Source organism: Clarias gariepinus, chromosome 16 (genome assembly GCF_024256425.1).
Source record: "Clarias gariepinus isolate MV-2021 ecotype Netherlands chromosome 16, CGAR_prim_01v2, whole genome shotgun sequence".
Taxonomy (NCBI): domain Eukaryota; kingdom Metazoa; phylum Chordata; class Actinopteri; order Siluriformes; family Clariidae; genus Clarias; species Clarias gariepinus.
The window spans coordinates 15,158,032-15,185,995 of record NC_071115.1 but is presented as its reverse complement, the minus strand read 5'-3'; the positions used below and the strand labels follow the sequence as shown (position 1 = coordinate 15,185,995).

General features: G+C 39.5%; 1 protein-coding gene across 3 annotated transcripts in view; it reads right to left on the bottom strand.

Annotated features, from left to right (window-relative positions):
• The window catches only part of sdk2a (sidekick cell adhesion molecule 2a), a 191,424-nt gene that overhangs the window by 4,735 nt on the left and 158,725 nt on the right, over positions 1-27,964 (bottom strand). The window contains exons 17-44 of one of the 3 annotated variants that reach the window (XM_053514940.1): positions 27,046-27,227; positions 26,686-26,801; positions 26,297-26,492; positions 26,103-26,201; positions 24,806-24,997; positions 24,534-24,655; positions 23,894-24,003; positions 23,662-23,812; positions 23,311-23,548; positions 21,750-21,865; positions 21,441-21,630; positions 21,262-21,360; positions 20,371-20,565; positions 19,933-20,134; positions 19,742-19,845; positions 17,997-18,067; positions 17,769-17,904; positions 16,296-16,352; positions 15,180-15,281; positions 14,908-15,023; positions 12,235-12,421; positions 11,174-11,311; positions 10,530-10,712; positions 10,317-10,442; positions 8,734-8,898; positions 8,497-8,637; positions 4,239-4,383; positions 928-1,057 (exon numbers count right to left, since the gene is read on the bottom strand). In XM_053514940.1, coding sequence (XP_053370915.1) covers positions 928-1,057; positions 4,239-4,383; positions 8,497-8,637; positions 8,734-8,898; positions 10,317-10,442; positions 10,530-10,712; positions 11,174-11,311; positions 12,235-12,421; positions 14,908-15,023; positions 15,180-15,281; positions 16,296-16,352; positions 17,769-17,904; positions 17,997-18,067; positions 19,742-19,845; positions 19,933-20,134; positions 20,371-20,565; positions 21,262-21,360; positions 21,441-21,630; positions 21,750-21,865; positions 23,311-23,548; positions 23,662-23,812; positions 23,894-24,003; positions 24,534-24,655; positions 24,806-24,997; positions 26,103-26,201; positions 26,297-26,492; positions 26,686-26,801; positions 27,046-27,227 — 4,009 coding nt within the window. The remainder of the gene's footprint in view (positions 1-927; positions 1,058-4,238; positions 4,384-8,496; positions 8,638-8,733; positions 8,899-10,316; positions 10,443-10,529; positions 10,713-11,173; positions 11,312-12,234; positions 12,422-14,907; positions 15,024-15,179; positions 15,282-16,295; positions 16,353-17,768; positions 17,905-17,996; positions 18,068-19,741; positions 19,846-19,932; positions 20,135-20,370; positions 20,566-21,261; positions 21,361-21,440; positions 21,631-21,749; positions 21,866-23,310; positions 23,549-23,661; positions 23,813-23,893; positions 24,004-24,533; positions 24,656-24,805; positions 24,998-26,102; positions 26,202-26,296; positions 26,493-26,685; positions 26,802-27,045; positions 27,228-27,964) is intronic. The other 2 variants (XM_053514941.1, XM_053514942.1) reach the window with 2 other exon arrangements.

Below are 27,964 nucleotides of genomic sequence, written 5' to 3'. Positions count from 1 at the left end.
CCGTGTGCTTAGATTTGACATTCCACCTTGGATCTAACTCTAGCTCTTGTTTTGAAGTTTGCTGAGTCATGCAGTTTTTAACTGAGGGAAAATATCTGCTGGATAAAATCTTAACTCGTACAAAAGAAGTGGGGCGAAATCACCTCAGGCTTTTCATCTGTTTCTTATGAAGGAGGTTGACATGAGCAGATTAATTAAATGGTGTCAAGAGATGGGTGGCTTTGTATTGATATAAAGCATCGTTTCTCAGGATAAGGTCAGGATCACTTGTCTTTACTGAATAGCATGTCAGCTCGTTATTTTCATGGCTTGACAGAAATTTATCAGCCTGAAACTGCTGTGCTTAGACATGCTGAAAAATGGTGGTCTTTTATAGGAAAAAAATAAATAAAACAGTCAACATCGTGTTGGCCAAAGGTTCTGAGACAAAGGTGAAATTAAATTCCCAATTTAAAAAAAAAATTATGACAATCAAGATATAAGATTTTATTTTACGCAATAAAATTGCTCTACAACAATACATATTAAGTATGAAATCTTTTGTTCTATAAAACCTGCTGGATCCGACTAGGCATAGAGTTAAAAAGTCAGTCATCACACGCTCAATCCATGTCTGTTTGATTGATTCCTGAAGATCATGTTTAGAAGACAATTTCTTGACTGCTACTGTCTTTACCATTGTCCAACTCATTTTTCTATTGAGCTTAGGTCTGGAGACTCAAGGCCCAGGCCACGGTTCCAGAAGATGAATACCACTGTCACACAGCCAGTTTTCAGTAGATTTTCAGTTAATTAACACAACTCTTCAGCCAGATGTTTTGTGCACAGAACCAGAACTATAATACACGGCATATGTTGTCATAATACTTTTGGCTACCACTGTAAATTTGTACTGTATATAATACTAAGCTTAGAAGACTGGGATACCTGTGAGTCGGATACCTCGGATGGTTTCTCAGTGAGACTGCTGTTCTCAGCTGGCATCAGATCATTGCATTTAGCACTGACGTCTTCATCGGAGTAGTGCAGACCACCTGGACTGGGCCGAGGAGGAGACCTAGAGCAGGGAAAGCACAGAAAGTATTAAAAAAAAACAGTAAAAAAGTCAATTGCTGAATTAGGTTAAGCTTCCCTGTAGCAACTTAGATGTGATAAGTGTGCCTGCTCTAAAACGTTTAACGATCACAGCTGTGTGCTTCTATGGGAACAAAAAAGAGATTATTTAGAGCCCTATTTAGCCTTGACATTAACATCCATCTTGGGTGATTGGATAACAAGTGGACTGATCACTCACACCACATAATGAGGTGTTCTGGGACACATGTGGACATACAAAATTTGTGGTTTGAACCATATCCTGATGCCTCCCTGACAATATCACTAAAGCATTTAACTAAGCTTCTCCTAAACTGTCCAGCTTCACTGATGATGCATGTATCTAAAGGTTGTTTTTTTCTGCAGTTACTTAAAGGCTATGTCAGGGTAGTCTTTAAATCTTTTTGTTATCACTCTTAATGTGAGTTCTGCTTGGTGCTGTATACAACATACCTAATGGATGTTTTTTTTTTTTTTTTTTTTACAATCGGTAATATATTATGACAAGTGTCATACTATATGACACCTGATACTATACATTATGTTTTCTTTTACGTTTTGGGATCAGGCTAGTTGTGAATGGTTTTAAAATATATTTGGAAGATTTGGCAACCCAATGAGATGCGCTCATAAATGGTTGAAAAGGCCCATGGAAATACTAGGGGTGAATAGTTACCCATCATGTCTGTCAACTCATGGTCAGATTGCCTGAGACCAAATCTTAATACCAAATCTAGATTGGACATCTTCACGGTTGCTGTGGTGAGAAAACATTCATCTTTGTTCTTACTATTTCAATTTAATAATTATGTGATTAGGCAACGGTGGCATGGTGGAAGTGGTTAGCACTGTGGCCTTGCATCCATCCAAGGCCGTGGTTCCAGTTTGTAATTCTGCGTGGAGGTTGTATGTTCTCCCTGTGCTTGGTGGGTTTGCCCCAGGTACAGTGAGTTGCTCTCATAGTCCAAATATATGCAGCTACCTGGCATTTCTAAATCGCCTGTGTGAGTAAGTGAGGGTGTGCATGTTTGCTTGTGTGCCCTGTGATGGATTCGCACTCTGTCCAGGGGGTATGTAGAGTCTACTAGGACAGGCTCCAGGCCTTCCATGACCCTAAACAGGATATGTGATATAGAGAATGAGTGAGTGAGAGTAATTAGGTAACAGGAAACTCTCTAAGGTTCCTGTTCTCAAACAAAAGTTATTTTTTCAATTAGATTAATGTAAGCTTGATTTTCATTTAATTCTAACAAATCCTACAGTAAGCACAGGCTAACACCATTACATCCACAGATTAAAGACCAGGAGATAGGACCAATGGCCCGACAGATGGATATCAGGAAGAACAGACGAGTTCAGAGGACCACTGAAAACAAGCTTCCACATTTTACCCATTCCTAATGAGCTCCTAATCTTCTGAACTTCTCTGATCTTTGCACAGATAGTGAGGCATCTGTTTAGCATGAGGATAGGTGGAGCCCACCAGTGCCCTTAGGGGCAACACATGACAAACGTTAAAACTTTAGGCAGGCATCTGCATCTGCAAAAAGTGATTTGAGGACTGTTGTGCATGTCATGCGCCCTTTAAACTAAACACCAATAACCGTTTCAGAGAACTTGCAGCTAAAGTACAGAAAATCATTTCCCTCTCACACGCTCCAACCACCACTGTGACCCAACTTATTAGATTCTCGTGATTCACAGTAATGATTTTTGATGTGCATTAAACCGAGAACGCTAGAAAGTTAGCTTTTATATTGAGCAGGATGACTGCAGTCTTTTAGCTTAATGTGTGATCTGGCACAGTATGAAGAAGAAAAGAGGTACTTGGATGGAGGCCGCAGAAACTCCAGCATTTTTTGGAAGGATTTTTTAACTATCCAGCCCATCTAAACACTGACAGGGAGCTAGAATGACGTTCTGGATTTCAAATGGTTAACCCACAGCTCCTGCTCTTGGGTGCTGGGGGAAGGGAGCATTATGATAAAGTGTCTAGTTAAAATTCAGTGGAGGTTGGGCTTTTAAAGCAGGGATGAAGCCATGTCAAACAACCCAGCACCCATTCCCTTTTTTTTTTTTTTTTTTTAAACACACACAATCTGTTGTTTTGTACTCTCTCAAACCGCTTGCTTATCCAGCTCAGGTTTTGTCTATGAATCTTCCTCTCCTGATAACGCTGTCCTCCACAAATCAATCTTTTTCTCTCTCTCTCTAGGGGACAGCCCCGTGGCACTACTACACCTGAATGCAGCTCTTCAAAGACAGAGTGCTTTGATCCCAGGGAGATTGTCTCAGCTGAGTTAAAAGACGAGGAGCTGCACGAACCCCCTTCCCTCACATCGACACATTCCACTCTAATGGCCCCAAAATGCTCTCTCCAGTTACCGCCACAGGAAGTTGACTATGAGTCCAACCCCTCCACCCTCCACATGTATGGCTCACTGATTCCCTTAAAAGTGGTTTTACAGCAGATCACTGACCTCCATGCTATCTGTGTTTGTCCAAACACTGTGCAAACTTAAACAGCAATGCTGCAAACCAAGTGCCCTTGTGGGAAGGGAGCAGTTCTCAGTTCATATTTATAAGCAGAATAGAGCGGAATTGACACGTCTTGTGTCTTTCTGGGCTGTGGAAACAAATGAGATCCTTGCGCAAGGGTGAAGATGCGGATTGTTTCAAAGTCTTACATAAACTTTTTTTTTTTCCAGTGTGTGCTTTGAATGTCAATAAGAATGAGAAAGTGGTGAGAGGCGAGGCCAGATCTCAGCTTCTTGATTGGCACGGTCTCTTCGGGCTCTTTTAGGCTGACAGATGGAGAGTGGAAAGGCACAACTGCTACTGGAATCTTAGCCAATTCTCCATTCAGTACATTTAAAGGATGCCAGGAAGCTGAATTTAAATAAGCTGTGGGCCCGAGGCCCGAGTCTAGCATTCTTATCCAGTCTGCTTCTGGAAATCAATTCTATCAGCATTTTGTATATTTTGTATTGTTGAAATATGTTTAGCTAAAATGCAACACTAAAGAAAATCCATTTGTTAGAATATATGATTTTTTATATAGTGCATGTTTTAATGTCACACTTTCCCACTTTTGGGGAACGCACAAACAGAGCACATTTCAAGATGTGGAAAGGTATACAAACCGGGTGTAGATGCCATTCTTGCGGCAGAAGGAATTTTTGACAGAGAGGCGTCTGTTATTGAGCTCCATAGCTGGGAATCGGCCCTCGTCCATCCTCATCATGTCTCCATGGGAGAGTGGCAGTGATGTGCAGTTTGAGTGGCCACCTGCAAACAGTAAACAGCTGTTAAATGCCTGTGGAGTATAATGAAAAAGTAAAAGTATTCAGCATTCTTGGTCACTATTTACACTTTCAGTATTTACGCTAATGCTTTATAACCAAGCAAAGAACTATACGTTTCATTTCTCTACATTTTTTTCCCATCTGTCAGTTCCTACCTACTAGGCAGCGCTGCCATTTTCTTCAAGACATGTGAAACCAGCTGCCCCAATCTTTTCTAACTGCTGCTCACATTGCATTACAGGACAGCAAAACACACTTGAAGGAAATTCAATCTGGCCTCTTCTGTGTACATGAGTTCACAGGCATCCATAAGACCAATGGTAATGCCATCTTTCCCACCCAGACAGCATGACCAATTTTGCTCTCTAAATTGCACTCTGGATGAGGCAAACATCCCCCAATGGTTACACAGTTTAGTACAAACATCCTCCACCAGTAGCCCTAGGCCTGAGTTTAATTCCTGGGCCGCTGCTTCAGGAATGTTTTTTACAGAGTAGGTACTTTTCAGGCCAGCAATGCGTGAGGCGGGACGTGCCTTGATAGCCTCACCGCATGAGCTTAAAAGAGTGACGTAGTACCCTGTGTCTTATTTCTAACAGCCTGTATTAAGCTACTAATTACAAAAACAAGTAGCAATTACTGAAACGTATTTCTCCAATGCCAGTGATCGAGTTAAACATGCACTACTGGTATGGCAACATTTTTCCATTGCCTTTTGTTTTTCCAGCTGTCATAGAAATGTCAAATATTTTTATCATATCGTCTACAACTATGTAAAACCTTCCAGAACTTTGGTGTAAACGCCTAAAGAGAGACCAGACAGCTGACCTTCGCTCTGTCACACACACTGGTGTGATTGGAGCTGCACTGTGACTGCAGGGAGGTGTGGAGCTGTGGCCAGTGACCTCTCCACTTTGTTCTGCTCATCCATGTGATTCGCCCCACCCCTCCTCACAGCAGGCCTGTAGGGCTGACAGGACTAAGCTAAAACAAACAGGCGTCAGAGGCAGATGAGCGGTCCATGGATGAAGGGCTAGAGAGGGGTGGAGAGGAGAGGACGGGGCCATGAGAGCAGCCCTTTGTGCCTCATACAAGCACTTCCCTTGTGCTCCTTCACCCAACCGCAGCTCTGTTTTCTAACCCTGGCACCGCACACTGGAAAGCTGACCAGACACTCTCTCTCTCTCACACACACACACACTTGACCTCTCCATCATCACTCTCAATCTCAGGGATGTAGGCTGTAGTGCATGTGTGTGCACAGAAACGAAGTAGTTTCTCTCAGGAAATCATCGGTGTTAAATCAATCTACGCTCTGTTAAATGCGTAAGGCCTGTTTTGTTAGATGCTGACCTCACAGAAGTGTACACCTCATGATATTTTCAGCCTAGTGTGAATACACTACACAGATAAGATAAATGTAAAAATGTACGAGTATATTTAATATATCCTTAATATGCAATTATGTAAAATACATTTTAAAGCTACAGCACATTAGGGCACTAATTACAAAAACAAAATAGCTATCTTTGAGTATACCTTCCTAATCAAAATGCAGATTTCCTAAAAGGTACCATTCTTTTTTTTCCATTAAGTCAGGCGTAGTGGATTATAGAGATCTAACCATAAATGATGCTGTGCTACTAAAGTAAAGGCGTAGCCCCATTTTCTTATTTTATGCAGCAAATGTAACTACATTAATCTCTGACAAAGCTACGGGCGTGCCAATGCAACCTAAATTTGTAGCCGACACACCCAAATGTGTGTGACACACACACACACACACAAAAAAACGTGTTTTTTCTTTTAACCCAAATTACATGTTGCATTTATCTTCAAAAAACAGACTGCAGACTAACTTACTGCTCATATACCTGCATGGGAGGTACGCATATGGAACACAGTCTGCAAAAAAAGAAATCTAAAGGTGTATCTCACCGGAACCAAGTTGTAGCATGACCACAAAGCCAGCTCCAAAGCCAGTATGATGTCATACTTCGCTAAGTTAAGAGTACAAGAAAATTCAAGCGGTCTGCAGTTTGTCTGCACCTTGACCTCAACTCCAACTAACGCCTTTTTTGATGAACTGTAATGTCTCCTGCATCCCAGGCCTCCTCACCCAACATCAGTGCCTAACCTCACTAAATTGAAATCCCCACAGCCACACTCCAACATCTAGAGGAATGTCTTCTCTAAACTAAGGTTATTATAACCGTAAATCTGGGATGGGAATGGGATGTGGTGATCAGGTGTTCACATACTTTTGGACATACGACCTATACAGAAGGTAAAAAGATATTTGAGTTCATTTAACACACTTTTAGAATGTGTGGCCCTTAAATAACAAAAAAAGAAAGCGAACAAGCACATTGTAGAAATGTATTTATATACAGGGGCTTCACTGAAAATGTATTTTGAAAATGTATTTTAAGTTTTGTGCTGCAATTATAGCATCACGCTGTTCCCGGGTGTACTTTTGATCAGTAGTGCATTTACAGCATAGTTTCTCTGTTTGACACCAGTAAAAATCACCTTGATAAAGTATATAAGAACTCCAATAAAACTTAACACCATGTGGGTTGGTTTTATCCAGTAAGGGACTACTGTCAATGATTACTGATACAAGGAACGATTGCTCTTTCTGCGATTTTTTTTATACAAGAGTTTATATATATATATAAACAGTAAAAATACCAGAGCCAATTACTTTCTACATTTGGCTGAACTCAGTGGCCCATCAATAAAATTAGTCCTGATGGAATTTTCACTAATAGCCTCGTGGCACTAAAATGCAGTGCAGGTTGAAAGAGATCATATTTTATTCTGACTATCTGCCTAGAAGAACTGCCAGCTACAACAACTCAGGTCAAAGCAAATGTATAATAAAATGTGCAGATCCGCACATTTACACAAGAAAAAAAAAACAGCAGTGTACTAAATTTTATAAAATGTAAAACTATTTATAAAGAGGAAGCAGACTTGACTTATCAGTGTGGTGTGATTAAAAGTCTGGTCACACTGACCGGGAAGTTGTATTATTTTCTTAACCTTCAGACATTTCCTCTCTCTCTATATATACATTTTTGTGAAGTCTTATTTTAAAAAAAGAATATTTAAATAAAAAAAATGCACTGAAAGCTCATTTAGAAATCAGAACTAAATGGCAGTTACAGGATTTGAAGATTTAACTCCACACTGATAAACTAACATCTGTCAAACCATTGAAGGCCAGCGGGCTGTGTAATAGGGATAGGAATCACCAGTGACGACCCGATATGATATTATCACAATACCTAGGTGCCCATTTCATGTATATTATGATACTGTAAATTTTATCCTTTATATTTTTTCTTTTAGATTTGTTGCAATTCTAAACATACTTAGCAAATAATTATCTCCTACCATGTGATCAGTTTAGAGCATGCCATCTGTAGGTCTCTAGAGGAACTACAACAATTTACCACCTCAAATACACATATAAAAGTAAAAAGAAACTTTTACACAGGCCTTGTAAAGGTAATCCATAACCAGAAGCCTAACATCTGAATGACTATTAAACATAGTTAGAGAAATAAAGAAACTTTTGAGCTGATAGTGAAAAAATTTAGTAACTCGTAGCTTTCACCAAGGAACCACAAATAACTATAAAACTGGAAAAACAATGCAAAGTTTTGATAATGAAAAACACCAATAGATGTGTATTTAATAAACAGGGAAAATAAAATAGTTTAGTAAAGTAAGCCATTTAGTGGCTCTCATTTATCTTAATAGAAGACAACAGTAAAATTACTTTGTTTTTTTAAGAAGATTAAAAAACTTTGTAGATGAACTTTGTAGCTATCTAGTTGTGTAGCTTTAAAACACTGTAAACCAATGTATTGCACCAGTGTCATATTATATTCTCAAACCCTAAAGCAGGAATTTCAATATTATCTGTAGAGTGGTTACAGGTTTTTCATTCCAACCAAATCAGGAGACAGCAGCTGGACCTTGCTAAGAAAAATTGGACTCTCACACCATAGAAGATACATCTATTTTGTTCTTTCTGCAGAAGTGTCAGACTGAGAAGAGAATGCTGATTTGCTTCCTGTTGTACCTGAATCAGTCTTCTTGGTGTACTTTTTACTCTGCCCACGGATAATAAGGATGAAGACCAGCAGCAGGATGAAGATCAGTCCTACGAGTGCTATCACGACCAGAAACCACCACTCCTCATAAAACGGGGAGGCTTTCTGAGCTGGAAATTCAAGAAACAGTACAACATTCACAGACTTGGTGAACATTACATAGTGTTGGGGGGAAAAAAAGTTTACACTTGTCAAACTGTCCTCACCAGCTATGGAAGGGGAGGGAGCACTGGGAGAACCATATCCATAGTCATTGACCGCGATGACCCGGAAATCATAGGTGACCCCTTCACGCAGCATGTCCAGATTCAGGGTGTATGATGTCACCTCTTTGGGGATGTCTTTGATAAGGATATCCCACAATCCTTCATCTTAATGAAAATATGTATTGTTATTGATCCTCCTCCACAACAGTAGGAGAAAACATAAAATGACATACTAAAAAGACTTCTTCTCAACTCCCAGGTCAGCCTAAGTTCAAGTCAAACACAACCATATTCTTCTTCTCCAACGTGTCGTCAACACTTTTTATTTAGAAGTATACTGAACAAAACTTCATTTGATCTGGTTTAATTTTTAAAAGGCATTTAGTGTTACTGACTTAAAATTTATTTATGGGATTTTCCAGTCTTTCTTAACTATGTATGAAAAATGTAGCCTCAAAAGAACATTCATTAATTCATCATCAGTAACTACTTTATTCTGGACAGAGCTAAGGTGGATCTGGACCGTATCCCGTATCCCTATATGGGTTAACAGTCCATCATACACTCATTAACAGGGGCAATGTATGCTTGATTTGACTAACTTTTGGCAAGGTAAAACTAAAACAAATATGTAAACCTGATGGAATTCCTTAACTGGGAATTAATGCTTGGATCGTAGAAAGGTTCAGCATATGATATCAAATTAAAATACCTGCTCACAGTGTCAGTAATAAATAAAGATTTTACTTTTTAAATGAGATCAATCATCATGCATACACATTAATAACCGTTTTGTAAAGGTAAATACTGGGAACATTAACATTAAAGATCATTCATATCACTGTCTGTAGCTGCCTAGTTTGTTGCAAGTTCATGAGCTTTTGGTGCAAACTAGAAAAAACAACTAACTTTCATTTGTTTTTCCCCCTAGTTTATAGATTGATTGCAGGTTAAAATATGAAATAAATCCAACATCCCACTTGTGAGTTAAATTAAATGCAGCATTATTATGACCAATCTCTCTACTGGCATGTTTCTGGGAAGTGAGAAGAAACGCACCAGTCTGACAGCTATTTTATTTTCACGGAATAGCCTTGAAATAAAAATACTTCATTAACCATATTAAATATAGATTTACTTTAAGCAGAAGAAAGCGGCCACAATGCTTTTTGTGCGATGAGGTATTAGCCAACAAAAGTACAAAGCCTTCTGAGCTGAGGCATGAAAAATAAAGAGCATGATCATGTTTCCAATTAATTCAAACTGAACACATAAATTGCAACATTAATAAATTCTACTAATACGTCTTTTCATTATTTATTCGTTTCCAAGCATGAATGCCTATTCTGTATTATAACTGTCTTTGACTATGAAATAAGTGTTAGGGCTTCACAGGGTCTATAATTATATTGCACATATTTAAGTCTAAAATATTTAACCCCTTTTTTTTTATTTTCATGAAGGAGTCCATGAAGGATTGGCATTGTTCATTTTGCTGTGAAAATCTGGTTTGTGGTGTAATAGCATTTGTTTTGAAATATTCTCGAATTGTTGTTCACTTCTCTGTTTTTTTTAGGACATACCAGATGGCCTGGCTTCTATGACGTATCGTGTGATGGGAGCTCTGCCAGGGTCGCCGCTTGTCCAATGAAGTGTGAGTGCTGTGCCATACCGTGAAATAAAGGGTTCACCTGGAGGCCCAGGAGCACCTGCACACAATAACAACAACGGTAAGAGAAGACACCTTATATAAACTAACAAGTTATAAAACAGAGTAAGAGCTCAGACAACTGGACCTTCTCCTGGCCCTGTTGTGATGTTGGCCTCCACCTCTGGCCCGTAGGTCAGGGTTTTGGCACGGATGCGGAAGTTGTAGGTCACGCCATCAGCCAGGTCTTTAATTTTCATCCACAGTGGGGTGCTGCCTTTTACATCCACTGTAACAACCTTACTGACACCTGGAGTGTGAGGAGAGGAATCTGTAAAGGAGACACTAGAAAATCTAGATACATGCAAAAGCGAGAGAACAATAGCTCACACAGCACATACTATACATGCATGCAGTTTGATTGAGATCGGAGCTGTTTCACTCCAACTTCACAGCTGTCTCTCTGCCAGATCTACAATGCCATAAAGCTCTTACTAAACCAGGACCCTAGACTATAATTCTTTCTCTTATTCTTTCTATAATTAGTCAGGAATCTATTCTGTAACATATGTTTAAAATATGTCTTGATTAATGCCATGATATGACATGGTGCAAATGCCAAAAATTAGCTACAGTAAGGTATGCCATCTATTATATGCTTTTCCTTTACAGAAGAGAACACAGCTTGGATAATTTTTTTTTTATCAAAGGGAGTAAATAAAATGAAGAGTAAATTAAGTGTACATTCTATGCATATCAAGTGTAATATATCGCAGTAAACAGGTTTCTTACCATCGATGGGTGTGCAGGGCTCATAGATCAGGCGGTAACCCTCGATTATACCATTAGGATGTTTGGGTTCTCCCCAGGACATGTTGACAGAAGAAGTGGTAAGATCACTGAAGTGGATAAAGCTAGGGGCACTTGGAGCTGTGAAGCAACAAAAACACACACAGCCACAGATGGAGACTTCATTACCGTATTGATTTTTTTTTTGTTCAAACAGAACATGACAGTCTTCACGTAAGCCCAGACTAAGTACATTCAAAATCGAATTCAATGGAGAAAATAGAATTAGTGTGTCTTAGTTGATGCTTTCACTAGATGTTTTTTTCTTTTTTGGGGGGGTTTATGCAAGCAATGGACTTGTGCACAAGCCAACAACTTTTATAAGGCTTAAAAGTTTAAAACTACTTTCATATTTGTTACAAAAATATAAAATTATCTATCTCAGACCAGGCCAACCTTTCAGCAATGCCAGTTGTCTTTAAGAAAAAGAAATGGAGAAGCTTGTATTGGCTGATGTCCCAGGATTCCAACTCCATGATGGCCTAGAATCAGTTCCTGCCATCACCTCCCTAATACACTGTCAACGTCTATAAGCGAGAGGAAACAGCTAGAGAATTTTTTTTTTTTTTAAAGCTCTTTTTCTTCTGAGACCCTAGAGGAGAGCATGGGGAAGCAAGAACACAGCTCCTATTGTATGGTCCTGCCAAGACTCACACCACATGCTGCCCAAATGATCAAATTCCCACTACCATGCTGTCATATGCTTCCTTCTCTGTAGCCTTCACATTGAAATATGACAAAACCTCCCTGGAACTGTCAGATCTCCTTAAAAAGGCAGCCAAAAAGGCCCTAAAGATGACATCTCCTTTATGTACTTAAATATCGTAGCAATTCTGCATTCAGTGACCTCTTGCATTGAAAACCCAGAATTTAAACAGAAGGAATCTCTGGGAAGAACGTGGGCACAGGAAAAAAAAATCCCAGCCTGAAAGAGTATTACTTCATAGTCATTCTGCTGGCCAGAGGGGCAGTTAGTGGCAGCGTTTCATGCTAGCGTGGTGTACCTGCTTGCTGAGTGCGCCCTCTTGTGGGCGGAGAGCGCGGGCCATCTCCCGCTGCATTGAATCCGGCCACGCTAATCATGTAGGTGGTGTAGCCTGTCAGGTTCTTCAGTTTCACCCCCAGCTCAGGCAGGAAGAGTGTGCGCAGTCTCTCGGTCTCATTCTGTAGCTGGAACTCCCAGTAATAGATCTTTGCAGGGAAACAGGGTATACAGGACCATTAGGATTTAGGATTCAAAGTAAGGAAGATCAAAGTAGAAGAAGTAGAAAAGCCTACCACTTTTTAATCCTTTTTAAAGATTTATAACAAACAAAGCTGCTTTGAGACAATGATCATTGTTAAAAGCGCTATATAAATAAAATTGAATAAGACCAAAAATGCTAATCTATTAATTATTCATTAATTAACAATGTAATATATCTTTTTTTAATTATACACATGTAAAATTATACAGATCAAACATTTGTTTTAATCAAGAGGAAACATACAGTAAAGTACATGCCCGATGCCCATACAACTGTTAAATGGACAGAAAGGACGGCTAGTAGAAGACTGTAAGAAGATATATACTGTAAATTTAACAAAAAGGTTAAGAATTTATGCCTGGATTATAGTGGATCATTTTGATCTAGAGCTGTAGCCAAGACTGACATTATCAAGTCCAAGAGCTGAGGTTGAGAAAAAATCAAGTCAAAACAGAGACAAGGCCAAGGCAATTTGAGTACAAATAAGTCAAAGATCAAATTCCTTTCAAGGCCAAACTTTTACTTGAAAAATATCAGACAAAAAAGTTGCACTGTCTAATATTTCATTGGACTGCCTTTAGATATGATTACAGTGAGCATTCACCATGTAATTGTTTCCTGACCTTACGATATGTCATGCCACAAACATTTATTTCCGTTCAGAGTTGCATTAATTTTTGGTTGAAATCTTGTACTCATGACAGGGGACTAAGGTCAGGTGGTGGCCAACTCATGTGTGAAAATGATTCCTCATGCTCCCAGAACCACTCTTTTACAATTTGAGCCTGATAATCACCAGAACATAACACAGACTTGTACATAATGGGTGCATCACTTCAAATGCTCCTGCTCTTACCCTAACATGCTCAATGATCTGGAATAGGGTCAATCTGGGGTCATCAGACCACATGACCTTTTTCCATTGCTTCAAAGTCGGGTTGTTATGTCCCTAGCTAACCGAAGCCTTTTCCATTTCTATTTTTATCTACTTTAGCTAGAAAAACATTGCTGTGATTTCTGCTGGTGATTTCTTTTAATACAACTCCACCAAGCGTTCATCTCCGATCATGGTTATTCATGATTTTTTTAGCACCACATTTCTTCCAAGAAGTTGACGAGTTACCACTGTCCATTCAGATTTTATAAATGCATTGGACAGTTCTTATTTCAAGTCCGGTAATTTCTGCAATCTCGTTGGTAGTTTTCTTTGCTAGATGCAGGCTAACAATTTGACCAACCTGAGAGACAATAACTATTAATTACTCATTTAAAAACCTTTTTTTTTGGCCAGACACTGTCCTTGACTTCATTTATGCATTGAAACGATAAATAACCTTGAATTAATTACTTGTTGTCAAATGTTGAGCCTCTGAAAATAAATTACACAATAAAAAGTCTTTTGATAGGATCCAAGTTCATATTTAGACATGATAGTAAGTTCAAGTGGACTTATTGAGTAGAGTCCTATTTTGGAATTTTGTGAAACCAAGCAGAATAAGAAAACACACCATTTTTACTAAGACATAAAGTTGAGACTGATATTTTGGCTAAGCCTGTATATTCATGTTCAGATAATTACACATACTAGTATTTTGGGTTTTCGTCATTCTTTTTTCCTTGAAACATGCTTTCTGAGGTGAAACTAAAGCTAGATGGCCTAAGCATTCATTATCCCAAGTGCAAATTACAATCAGTAACACATGGTTGAACTGTAAGATTAGTCTTGTTTTGTGGTTTGAACAAAAAAAGCCACAGCTTTTCTGTCCACCAAATTCGGTTTCCAGGAGAAATTAGTATAAATCCAGTACAGCTTTATGGACATAAATCACTTAAAGAAATTAGGAAATCACTGGCGCAGCTACCCATAGCTTTTAAATCTGTGTGTAATAGTTGGCCTATTCTAGATCCACCACTCAACACTAATCATTATTGAGCCACCGATAGATATAAGATTTGAGCCTCCCAACTAATATCACAACTGGCCATCAATGCATATGACTCATTTATACTGTAATTCAATCAGGCACACAAAAGGAAAAACTCTTAAAGCGGCTTTAAATTAAAACTCAAAAAAAAAAAAACTCAAAAAAAAAAAAAAGGTCAACATGGAAGAAGATAATAGATTTAACCTTCACACTGCAAACAAAACTAGTATAACAGTCTATTCCATTCTATAATAATGTGCTATTTGTATAGCAGCTGATTTAATGCACAGGTTTAAAGACAAATGACAAATGTTTAAAGGGTTGCTGAGAGAAAGATGTTAAAAAAATGGCTAGAAGGTCATCATTTTTCCTTAACAGAGCTCCTGAGGGAAAAAAAAAAAAAAAAAAAATATATATATATATATATATATATATATATATATTGTTAAATGAAGTGCTTGCAAGGTCATAAGTTTCTGAGGCTGGTATAAAAGTTGCAGTCCACCTTATAGCCTTGAATGTCTCCATTCTGAGCTTCCAGCGGTGGAGGATCCCATGTGACATCAAGTTGGGTTGCGGTGGAAGATTGAACAGCAACGTTCTGAGGTGGAGCAGTGGGCACTAGTGGATACAAAAATGAGTATCAAACTTAGCACTGGCACAAGAATAAGAATTTTATTTTATTTTTTAATTTTTTAAAGCTCTGACGTAAAGTGGATAAATACTGCTGTAGTTGTGGTAAGGTTGAAGTTCTGTTCCTGACTGAGAGATGCTCACCTGCCTCTCCTACAAATACTTCCTGTGGTGTGCTGATCGGCCCTTCTCCAACGGCATTGTAGACACTGAGCCTGATCTCATAGCGCTTGTGTTTACTCAGATCTGCAGTGGACAAAACGAACACACCTTTATTTTTGCAAAGGAAACCTTTTTAGTCTTGATACACTGTCACAGTATGACGAGGTTCATCTGGGCCAAGAACCATTTGACAAATTCTCTCAGTATACAGTCCATCCATCCATAATCTATAGGGTCACAGGATGCTTAAATAACATCCCAGAAAACAGGAAACACTTTGGATGGGGTGCCACACATTCACAAACCTAATCACATGCTACTGACAATTTGGAAATGCCAATCATCTTAGAAACGCACGTTCATGACTGTGGAGGAAATTCAGTGTATGCAGAGAAAACCCACCGAGCACAAAGAGAACGTACTAACTTTATGCAAACAGCTGGATATGAGATTCAGACCCTCAACCCTGGAGGTGAGAGTTGATAGTGTGAAACACTAAGCCACCATACCATAAAGTTTTATGTTTAAAGCTAATAAAAATCTTTTAAATTAAATACAGAAAAAAAAAATTCTATATGACAGTTCTTTCGTCAGCTTACCAGCACCATAACTGAAATTTAAGTTTAAAACTCAAGTCAAGTTTACTGTATTTAAATGTACAAGTGCTACAGCTCAAAGTTTTCTCGTGCAGCTTGCCATACCGAAGTATTTTCTGTCAGAGTGTAAATAAACCATGGATATTGATTGGGCAAAGCTGGATATTTTGTGTTTAACTGATTTTCATCCCGGAAGATTGGCTAGCAGACAGAACTACATGTATCTTTGGGTTTAGAGATAGAACTTTTAATTCTTCCAAATACTGCATATTGTAAATTAATACATGTGAATTAAGCTCATGATGATTTTTTTTTCTAGCTAAGGACAGAAAGGAACCTTATAAACACCTTATGCACAAACCATAGCAATAAGGTGTGAAGCTACAATGAGGATGGAATAAATTTTTTTTTTACGAATTTTGGAAAAATGACAGATGAATGAGGTTTGTAGAAATGCTAATGAAATTGAGGAGAGACAGAGGGACAGAGTCTTGAGACTTACTGTCAAGTTCATATTGGGTGAGTGACGATTCACTCAGGTTCCTGATACTGTAAGGAGCTGAGAAGGGCAGGAGCAGAAAAGGTCAAACCAGGAAAAGCAGGCCAATTAGCGAGAGAATGTGAAACACAGAGGAGAAAAGGGAAGAATTTGCATTAGTGCATTAGTAAAAAGCTATGAGCTGTAGGGCACTTTATTGGCACAAGCTTGTGCGGTGGCTGCAATCCAACCTCGGAAACAAACACAAAGCCTTGAGCCATGGAACAGCTTTGATTACTTGCCTGTTAATGAGACAGAGCAGTGCCAAGCCCAGGACTGCACACAAACCCCGCAAATAAGTTTGTGAGTAAGAAAATCTATTCATTATTCGTCACACCGCTCTGTGGTACACATGTCTTCATGTATTTACATCACTGAGTCAGAGGGGCACCTAAGCATCTCCTTGGTCTGACGTACACAAACCCAGCACACAATGAGAGAGCTCGGCCAATCAGCTCTCTCTAGGCCTCCGGCTGTAAGAGGTAACAGCATCACCCAGGAATCGAACCAGCGATGATAGGGCGAGCACTTTACCACAGCGCCACTCGGAGGCCTAAATATGACACTTTTATTCAATGCATGTTCCTTTAGTTCTAAACAACATGCCAGAATTGTCAGTCACAGGCCGTAAAGAAAACTAATTTAGCCTTGACAGTAAAAACCTGTTAGACGTCACTGTGACTAAATTCTTGAAAATTAATAAGGGATTTTGGATTTGAACCTTTTTTCACTTAATATACATAGACAACGAATATATAAAATACATGATTGTTTAGGCTTCTGGGTGTCTGTCTGCAAGGCTCAAGTCATGAAAGGAGCCAATTTCAGCAGACACAGTGGCGAAACGATAATGATGTCTAAAATCTTGCTAACTAAGTGTACTTTTTTCCTGCCATTATTATTAATATCTGATTAATTCATGTGCGTAAGTAAGTGTCAAAGTAAAATGAGCAGGAACAATTCAGTTTGGAATCAGATACCAGCTGTCCAAATGTCTGCGATGTTCCTGCACTGACACATCACTCGTCAAAACAGAGAAGAGAGCTTTTAAGTTCTTCACAGATTACAGCGGAAAACTTTCCTTTAAATGTTTTAATTAATAACAAGAAATGAACAGAGATGCTTGAGTGATTATTTTAATTATTTAATCTAAGATTATCTCAGTGATCATGCCAATGAAGAAAGAAGGATGTTTAAATGCTGCAAGCGTCTTATACAGCAGATGATGACACTGAGACTGATCTGAATGATGCTAATAATCATAGTGAGAACTAGTTTGCTATTAATAATTTATAATTTGGCACTAAAGCAAAAAAAAAAAGATTATAAATGTAGATAAGATTATAATGGTAGATATACTGTACATGTGCTAAAAATAAACTGCACCTTTCTCACTTAGAGACTTGAGAGGACAATTTTAGTTAAATTCTGACTTACCTGTGAGCTCAGCCCAGCTAGCCATTGGGTTGTTGACAGTGCGGACAGTGAAAGTGCGCATGCGATCATAGTGAAGCTCTCTATAGCGAATCCTGAACCCCAGCAGGATGCCGTTGATCTGCTCCTCGGATGGGGTCTGCATATCAGAATGTAAAAGATCATCAGGTTCAATGATCAATTCCTTTAATGACATAACTGTTAGTGAACAGGAGCAGAGAGAGGATTTACCTTCCAGCGAAGCAGCACAGAGGTGGGAGTGTGTGGCGTGACGGAGATGATGGTGGGAGCTTTGTCTGGGGCTGTGAGAAGATAACCATGAAATAGCTTTTGAACTGAACATGCAAAGATTGAAAGTATTAAAGCAAAAGGGAACTTGGACAGTTTAGCACACCAATCAGTCTACAACGCATGTCTCTTAACAGTGGGAGAAAACCGGGGTATCTGGAGCAGAAGACTAAAATTACGCTGAAGATGTGGAAGAGTTGCATGTGAGCGAGGTGATGTAATGCACTTCAAGGGCTTTAAAGAAAATAGAACTAAAAGCGTTGTTTGATCGCCCATGAAGGTAAAAGGCCGATGCGCATCCACGTTAAGGCCTCTGTTCCCAGCTGAGGAAGCTACCCAGCTGTCAGGTGTCGAGAGGGACCTCCTGCATGAGGCAGACACCAAGTGGAGAGCTGGGAGGGGCCGGCTGGCCAGGTCAGCGGGAAGAAGAATGTTCATGCGGGCCCACTTTCCCCGCCTCCATTGTTTCGCCAGTCTGTACCTGCAAGCCAGCTGGGCAGTGCACGTGCACATCACTACTTTCCTCACTTTTATTGCCATTTCCTAAGACCTCGCCTCATGTCTGTGTTTGTGACGCCCATGCTTCAGATCCGTTACCAATCCTTTGTTCGTAAATACATTTAAGAGATAAAGTCAGGTTTCAATGACAGTGAGTTTTCCTTTTTTGTGATGTTCAGTGTCATATTAATAAGAATGTTTTACCCAGAGTTCATTAAGTTATTGGGGAGACTTGGCTTGTATAGTGAATGATCTAGAGGATGATAAGCACAGTGGCACTGATGATGGCATTGGCATGCAAAGTGAAGCTGTGGAGACTGATCTGTTTGAGCAGAGTGCACAAATGAGGAGCCGAAAGTGCCAAAGAGACAAAGTCCCACTAATACCACTATTGACAGACAACTGAGAAGCGTACTAAACAATCTGCCAAAGTGAAAATAGACTGATGTGTTGAGTCTTTTTTTTTTTTTTAGCGAACAGGCTAACTCAGAATTACATTTTTAGTAAAGTATATATATATATAGACGACTCTGGGGCTGGGGGCGAGCTGAGAGGAACATGGGTAATACTATGATTATTTGATGGATTATCATGGATAACAATTAAATTAAATGTACAGTAGGGCTAAATTGATATAGTAATATGTATATATATATATATATATATATATATATATATATATATATATATATATATATATATATATATACACATTGCCGGTTAAATGTTTGGACACACTAATCAAAATGTATTTAATGTAATACTGGATTAAAAAAAAAAAACTATTAACTGACACATATAAAATTAGGTAATTAAGTAACAATGACAACAGTCAGTTTGTTCTGGAAAAGTTCTTGTAAGAACAGTATTGTCAAGTGCATTTGCAAAACCCATCAAGCACCGTGATAAAACTGGCTCTCATAAAGACCTTCCCAGAAAAACAAGACCAAGACCTCTGCTGCAAAAGAGGAGTTCATTTAGAGTTACCATGAAATTAGAAGATTTGTCAAAAATTTGACAGGTACTGTATTGAAATGCAAGGTGGATATTTTACAGAAGAATGAAATCAGACCACATCAGATATCTTTTTTTTTTTTCGTAATTCTAGTATGTGCATTGGCACTAATGATCTCTACAGTAGATAGATTTTGATTCACAATCCTGACTCAGAAAGCGTAAGCTGAACTTACCATCCTGCAGAGTGGTGATAGCCTCGCTCTCCTCGCTGTACTCACTGTCCCCTATGTCATTAGTAGCTTTAACACGGAACTGGTAGGAAGTGAAAGGTTTGAGTCTGTAAAGAGCACAAAAGTATGGTCAGGTTTCTCAATACATAACATGTCTGATGTCAGCAATGGATTCGTGATGTAAAAGTGCTGACTTGTCTACTATATAGGAGTTGGCCTCATGGTTGACTGATGCTGAATGGACAATCCAGTTGATGTTGGGCAGCTCTTTGTACTGTACGGTGTAGTAGCGCACTGGAGACAAACCGTCACTGCCTGGTTCCCATGAGAGCAGCACGCTACGAGCCTGTACATCCTCCTGAGGCACTACAGGACGACTCGGGGGCTGGGGGCGAGCTGAGAGGAACATGGGTAATACTATGATTATATGATGGATTATCATGGATAACAATTAAATTAAATGTACAGTAATGTACTTAATTAATATAGTAATTACCTTGAGCTCTGCCCCTATATATATTTAAACTTTAAGTTTGCACTATGCACACATACCAAGAAATGGATCGAGCTGTGAGCTATTTTAATTCTTTGATATCCCCAAATGAAATATTCAATATGCCTGTCTTAGACACCTCTTTTCTCAGTGGTGACAACCAGGGCCTCAGCAGCTTCTCCCCAGCCATTCCTGGTCTGTGCTGTTAGACGGAACACATAAACACTCTCCGGTTTTAGTCCACTAGCTGTGTACTGCCGAGCACTTGGGCTGAGCACATCCACTATAGCAGAGTTGCTGCTGGAGGAGTTTCGCCGGTAAGTGATCTGATAAGCTAAAAGAGATATAAACCATATGATCAAAAAGACAGGCGGGGACAAAATACGAGGGTGAGTCAAAAATGATCCACACTCTGGCTATGGAATTTATTTTAATTAAATACGAATACATTATAATCTCCTTGCTTTCAATACACATTGTCCATCTGTCAACAAGCTTTTTTATTTCTTCATTAAAAAATGTTTTAGACTGTTTAGGCACTGTAACAAGCACTGTTGATTGTTGATCCTTTTTCCTGAAAATGTTCCCATACTGGCCCTAGAGAATCCCAGAAATACTCTGCTGTTGACTCTCAGACTCGTAATGATGAATCCACGTCTCGTTGCTAGTATCTTTCTCAGAGTATCGGTCCAAATTTTGTTTGCAGATATCAGAATGCTTTTGTTTGCACTCTTCCGTTAGTAAAAAAACAAATAAATACAACTTTTTAAAAAGTCACTGAACACCGTGTTAAATTTAAAGTGGGGCATCTATTTTTGCTCACACCACAGTTAGAAATGAACTGATGTTACAAGTTCATATTTGCACAGCGGTGACCGGGGGGACAGTAGCCTTGAACTGAAAGCGCTCATAAGACAAGTTTTAGTATAACCAGAGTGCAGATCATTTGTGACTTTCCGCATGTACAAAACAATACATGAAATGACAACTAAATCAACCCAACCAGAGATAGCCGAAGATGTAAACCTACCAAGAATAATTCCGTTAGGTTGAGCAGGGGGCTGCCAGATGAGTCGCACTGAAGTGGTTCTGACCTCAGGAAAAAGAATTCCTATTGGAGGCCCAGGAACTGCAAGCAATAACTCAATAAGTTATCTTAAGAACCATGGCACAAACCAGTTATATCATGAAAAAAAAGAGATCATCTACCATCATCCAGTGTGCGCTCCAGGAGTGGCGGTGAGCTGGGTGCGCCGTCACCTATCCGTGTAAAGCCGAGAACCTGGATCTCGTAAAGGACATACTTGTCTAGGCCGGTTAGTTGGACGCTGTGGCTGGTGTTCCCTTCCACCACCCAGAAGCGGAATGGTGAATCAGAGTCTTTCTCTCTGTATGCTACCTAAGAGAGAGCGAGAGAGAACAGAGACCTTCATATAATTTCCTCAGCCAGCAGCAGCTCTCAGCTTTTCCTTCTAAAAGTTATTTATTTAAAAAAGAAGTGATTAACATCTGCAGTGCCTTGTAGCCCAGTATGAGTCCATTACGGTCTGCTTCTGGCACCTCACCCCACCGGACCAGGATACTGCTGGAGGTCGTAGCAAATGCAGAGACATTGGCTGGTCCACTAGAAGGCACTGTGACCAGAATTCAAAATAACAATTACCACACAGAGCAGCTTCATATTTCTATACTGTAGGTCCTATTGGGGTCCAAGTTAAAATACAATGGGGCTACACTGCAAATAATATCATCTTAGCTTTGTATACACAAACACTTTGTATATAGCCAACTCTATCGAACACCTGTTTTTTGGTATGGTACATATTTTCAGGCTATTTATGGACAGTTTTAATCATAGAAAACTTTTATTTACTTTATAATTGCTTCTTTTCAAAAATGCTTTATATAAGAAAAATATCCTCCAAAAGAAAATCAAGCTAGAAATGAACACAAATATAAAAAAGACCCATCCAATTGTGAAATTTATTAGACAAATTTAAGATATTTATATTACTAGGAGTTCATTTTCCGTAGTGCATAAAACCACCAGCATTTGTCCAGTTGAACAGTCTGACAGCAGAACACGAGAAACAGCATTTTCAAACTTTTCCACTTTGGCAAATTATTATTTTCTGACATACACCTTGTCTATACCAAAGTTTTTTTTTTTGTAAAACATCATATGACCATATTTTATAAGCTATAAATTTCCATGTTTTGAGCACCTTGCCACATGATTTTCGAGCAAAAACCGTCGAGCTGTGAAGGGCCAGCGGTGATGGTACTTTCTGTCAGCTGATCAGTGAAGCAAAGATACATCCTGTACAGTTCAGCGGCTGCATTAAGTGGTTTAAACACGTTCAAATAATGTTTAAGCCAAGAAACGAACATTTACACAAAAGGCTGCTTGACCGTGTAGTTATTCGAGCAGTAATAAATGACAGGTATGCCTTACTTAAAGTCTGTACAGTGTTCTGTGAAAACAGGATATTATGTGAATGGGATGTTGTGTGAACAAAATGTTATATACTCAGTCAAGCTATGTGGGATACTATAGTGTAAGCAGTGTAGTGAAGAAGAGGAAAAAATGTAAAATACTAAACTTACATACAAAAAGACAAACAGTAAGAAGAACTCGTGCTGGGAAGCTGTTGTTTAAATGGCGCATACCTGTAAGTAAACTAAAGTTTTTGCAATTTTTCTTATGATCTTCAATAATCTTTCTGATTAAAAAGGTTTTGTGTGTAACCAAGATATTATTTATACTAAACTGCATACTGAAATCACCACGAACACAACTGCAGGCTGATTTATCTATTGTGCCAAAACTGAGGGAGAGGGCGTTATAGCTTTTCGTGAAATGACACCCAATTTACACTTACATAACCCAAATAATTTCGACAGACAATGTCAGCAATGTGTTTCAAAGGAAACATGCTCAAAATATTTTTTATCGGTGTGTTCAAAAGTGCTCATCGCTTCTCAAAGCTGCAAAAATGGAGTTTTCCCATTTCGCTGTCAAACTGCTCAAGAAATAAATACAAAGATGAGAAAGAGGATAGAAGTATTGGACACTCACCTGATTCTCTAGTTCTGGCATGTACAGGCTGACTCCACGGTCCCGCCCCGATACCGTTGATGGCCTGCACACGTACTTCGTACTCGGTCCACTCCTCTAGGTCCTCGATTGTAAACTCTCTCTCCAGCCTGTCGGAGATGATGTGGGACAGAACTCCTCCTTTCACACCAGCCCGAGAGTACTGCACCCTGTAGCCCACCAGCTCTGGATTACCGTTGTACTCCCACTCCGGCAGAGGCTACAACACAAAATAAGTCGTCGAAAGAGTCAAACCTCACACTTTACAGCACATTTTTACAAATATCAACGTTTTAAAGGCAAAAATGGCTAATTTTTCAGATGTTCCCCTACCACCCATCGGAGCCAGAGACTGGTTTCACTGGCTGTGCGGAGGGTGACGTTGGCAGGTGCAATGTCTGGTGGTGCCTGCAAGGTCTGGATTTTCCTAGAGGGTTGGCTTGGAGGACTGGTGCCCACTATGTTTACCTGACGCATTCGGAACCTAAAATACAGGTCAATAGGCAGTGAGTTAAAACAGAAGAGGCTGGCATGTGCAAGTGTTTCATTTAAAAGTAAAGTGTACCTGTAGAAAGTGTATGGGTTAAGACCCTCTACTATGAGAGAACGTGCTTCAGGCTCATTAGCCAGCTGATGGACCATGACCCACTCTTCATTTTCCCCTATTACGCCAATCTGTGCAAGAGCATGGATTACAGAAAAACAAAAAACGTCCAATTTATATTCAGCTTGCATTGAGCTAATATACAGACACTTTGTCAGGTATATAAACATACACATACTTTCAAAGTAAGCAATTTTTTTTTTACCAAAAACATTCTATTCAGAGTTGAGTTTGATTCTCAATTATTATTATTATTATTATTATTATCATCATCATCATCAGTTTTCGTCTGGAACGAGAGCTGCTTTAGTGAATTCACAGTATGATTAACAGGGACTTTGCATAGCAGGGAATTTCTCAAAACATTCTCGAAACATCGACCATGAAATATTTTCAGTTCAACATGTTAGAAATCTTCTCACATTCTCTCACTAACAGGGCTAAATGTCACCACTGCTTTGTCCTCTATGTTTTTCTTGATGTGATCGATCAAACGCTCCTCACTAGAACATTGAAAGTGCTGTTTGCTGGGTTGATAAAAAAAAAAAAAAAAAAAAACACTCACTGTGTGTCAGCACCCCAAGAGCAGAAATATTATTACCTGGGCCTCCACTATCCAGCGGGAGATAGAGGTCTTGCCATCATAGCCTGGTTTAAATTGCAGGGCCACAGAACGTGGGCCAATGTTGGAGATGGCAATGTTGGTGGGCGGCCCTGGCATTTCTGCAAGAACAGAGAGAGAAAAAAAATCAGAACAGTATGCTATTTTAAAAAAGCATTCACAACAAAGCAATCATGGAGAAGAAAAAACAACAACAACAATATATGCAGTGACACATATGCTTTTTGCTGTGTGTGGGAGTTAGTGCTGACCTGGTGGCACTCCAGAGGATATGGTGGAGGAGGAGAGCTGACCCTGGCCCTTGGAGGTCATGGCGGCTACCTGAATGGTGTAGGTGGTAAGGGCGGTCAGGCCTGTGACCCTGTACTCCTGTGTGAGGTTGGGCAGGTAGTGTGTGACGCGTGTGTTGGTGCGGTTAAACTCTTCCCAGGAGATGCGGTACCCTACAATAAGAAAATAAAGAATATAGAAAGGGAGGATACCAATGGAGCTTTAAAATGTGTCAAAACTGTTAGAACTCTTTCAATGATGTTTAAGATATTTTTATATTTCCATGTATCCAGGGTCTGGGTTTGATTCCCTGTGTGCATGGAGTTTGCATGTTCCACCCACAGTCCAAAGATATGCAGATTAGGCTAACTGGTGTTCCCAAATGGCCCGTAGTGTGTGTGAGTGTGGGTGTGCCCTGCGATGGATTGGCCCCCTGTCCAAGGTGTACCCCGCCTCGTGCCCCAAGCGGTATAGACAACGAGTGAGTGACTCATAATTTTACATTAGGTTGATATACATAGACTTACGCATTTATGTTTAAATAAATGTCAGTTATGTTGACATTTATGCTTCCCGGTTGAAAGCATTGATAGTATTATCTTTGTGTTCCTCTGTTTTGTGCTCAGTTTTGGATTCTTATTATGTTGTTCTTCACTGTTTAAGCAAACCATTGTTTCTTCTTGTCAGTCACTGCTACTAATCATGTTTGTAGGAAGATTCTAATTCACACTCTTCCTTTGTGTTCTCTCACCTCCTTATAAACATTGTGTTCTCAGTTGTACTGATACTACTTATGACCGCCTGTTTGAGCTACACACATCTGCACAGGCAGACATAGGATTTTTATCAGTATGTACAAAGTAAAATCCAGCTGTCTGGTTACACAGACAAAAAAATGCAGATGGTCTCAGACAGCTGCACACAAGCTCCACTGATCTGAGCACTGGATCTCTGCTTCGCTCCATGTGTCATTTCATCCCCAAAAATCTGTGATCATGTTCTAAAAATAAGCTACAAGACATCATTACTGTGGATATGTAATAATAACATTGACTCCTTCTGATTTTCTTTGCATAAAATCAAATTCAATTTTTTTTTACTTACTATCGTTCCTATGGTATTATATTAAAGAATCATAAAGTAAGGCTTAACAGAATATTTTATATTTTAATTCATATCAGAATGCATTTTCTAATGTGTATGTATGTATGTATGTATGTATGTATGTATGTGTGTGTGTGTGTGTGTGTGTGTGCGCGCGCATGAGTGTAATGCTACCTGTAAGAATGCCATTCCTCTCATGTGGCTCTTTCCAGCTCACTTTAAGGGATGTGTCCAGGATCTCAGTGAAGCTCAGGTGACCAACAGGTCCTGGGGCTAGAAACACACTTGGAACATTCAGTCCAGCAGAACTAAAAAAATAATAATAATAATAAAAAAGGACTTATTCTGGCAGAAACTCTGACACTCACTGTCTTCATGGGTGCGGATACGATGCGGAGGACTCCGTGGGCCGTCTCCAGGTGTCGTGAAACACAAAACCGAAGTGAAGTACTCTGTGAACTTTTTCAGCCCATTGACGTAGCCGATGTGCACGCTGTCCTGAAAGTTGGGCCTCGCCGTCACCATGGCCACGTCCTCCTCATGGCCTGGTTCCCAGGCCAACAGCTGGGGGAAGATTACAGAGAGGGTGAAAAAAGGAAGCGAGAAAAAAGAGATCAGAGGGCACAGCGTCCATCTCAATCCCACTGGAGAAAATGCCAATATGTGCTGTGCAGCTGTCACCAAGGCGTTATTGAGATGAATTGCGCCAAAGAAACAGTGATTTTGAACACTAGAGGGCAGCAGAATGATGGATCACCTTGTAGCCCTGGTTGATGCCGTTGATGAACTGTGGACTTGGAGCGCTCCATGTGAAGCGGACTGTGGTGGAGTTGACAGCCTCTGCCCGCACATTCCCTGGTGGTACTGTGGGGACTGTACAGAGTGAAATGGTAAGGACAGGAAAAATTATGAACCAGAAAACATAATTCATGGAAAATAAGTGCAAAAACATTGTTAATAATCAGACTGCTGCAGGTACGGATTCTGGATAAGAAGCATGTACAGGTATGGCTGCGGTCCTAGATTTTCATTCCATTTCCAAAGCAGATTTCTGCTACCTTCTACTGTAATAGTTACAGACACATTTCATTAATGACTAAATTACACCAGGACTCACCTCCTTGTAAGGTCCATTCTGTGACCTTTTGGCTAAAGACACCCTGACCAGCGCCATTGTAGGCCGCCACCTCAATCTCATAATTGGTCCAAATGATCAAGTCCTCAAGCAGGAGGTTGGTCTGGTCTGGGTTTGTGATGTTCTTGATCTGACAGTCCACTGGCAGACCCGACAGACAGTACCTAATCCAGCACAGACACTGAGGCAATCAGTCTAAACATTTTAAAAAACATTTTAATTTTAATAGTTTCAAACAATCTCAAACATCACTAACAAACACAGTCCTGTATATGACACACTTGAAAGGATTTCTGTAGAAAACGTATGAGAGACCACCACTAGACAGAACATACTGCCCAGTATTAACTGGCCTGGTATTATATTGATTTTAAACTGCGGGCAGCTTGCTGTAGATCTAATTTGCCCATGATGATTTTGTGGAGTCAAACTGAGGAGTTTCTCAAATATCAGCCCAACTGCAGTCAAATTGGTCCTATTCCCCAGGGATGGAGCAGTTTAGGTAAGAAGAGAGGGCAAAATATATAATCCAATTTTTAATAACCTAAAGACAGTTGATAAGAAAAGCCTCAGCACTAACCTTAACATTCTTACAGCTTTCTACATTGGGAGAGAATTAGGGTAATATACTGGCAAACTACTGTAAGAGCAGACAATGTCTAGAAAAATGTATGTTCTAACGCTTTTTTCTTCATTTATTCTCATAGATCTGTGATTACAGTATGTGCATGGTTAAATGAACCCCACAATAGGTTAATGAGAAGGCGAATATAATTTCCAATGTTGTACTCGCCAACCATTAGCTCATTAATTTGCTGGTGTAATTATCCCAGGTAACCTTCCACCCTTGCTTTATCACCCATTTTATATACGGTTTAACAACATACTGTATTTACACAGA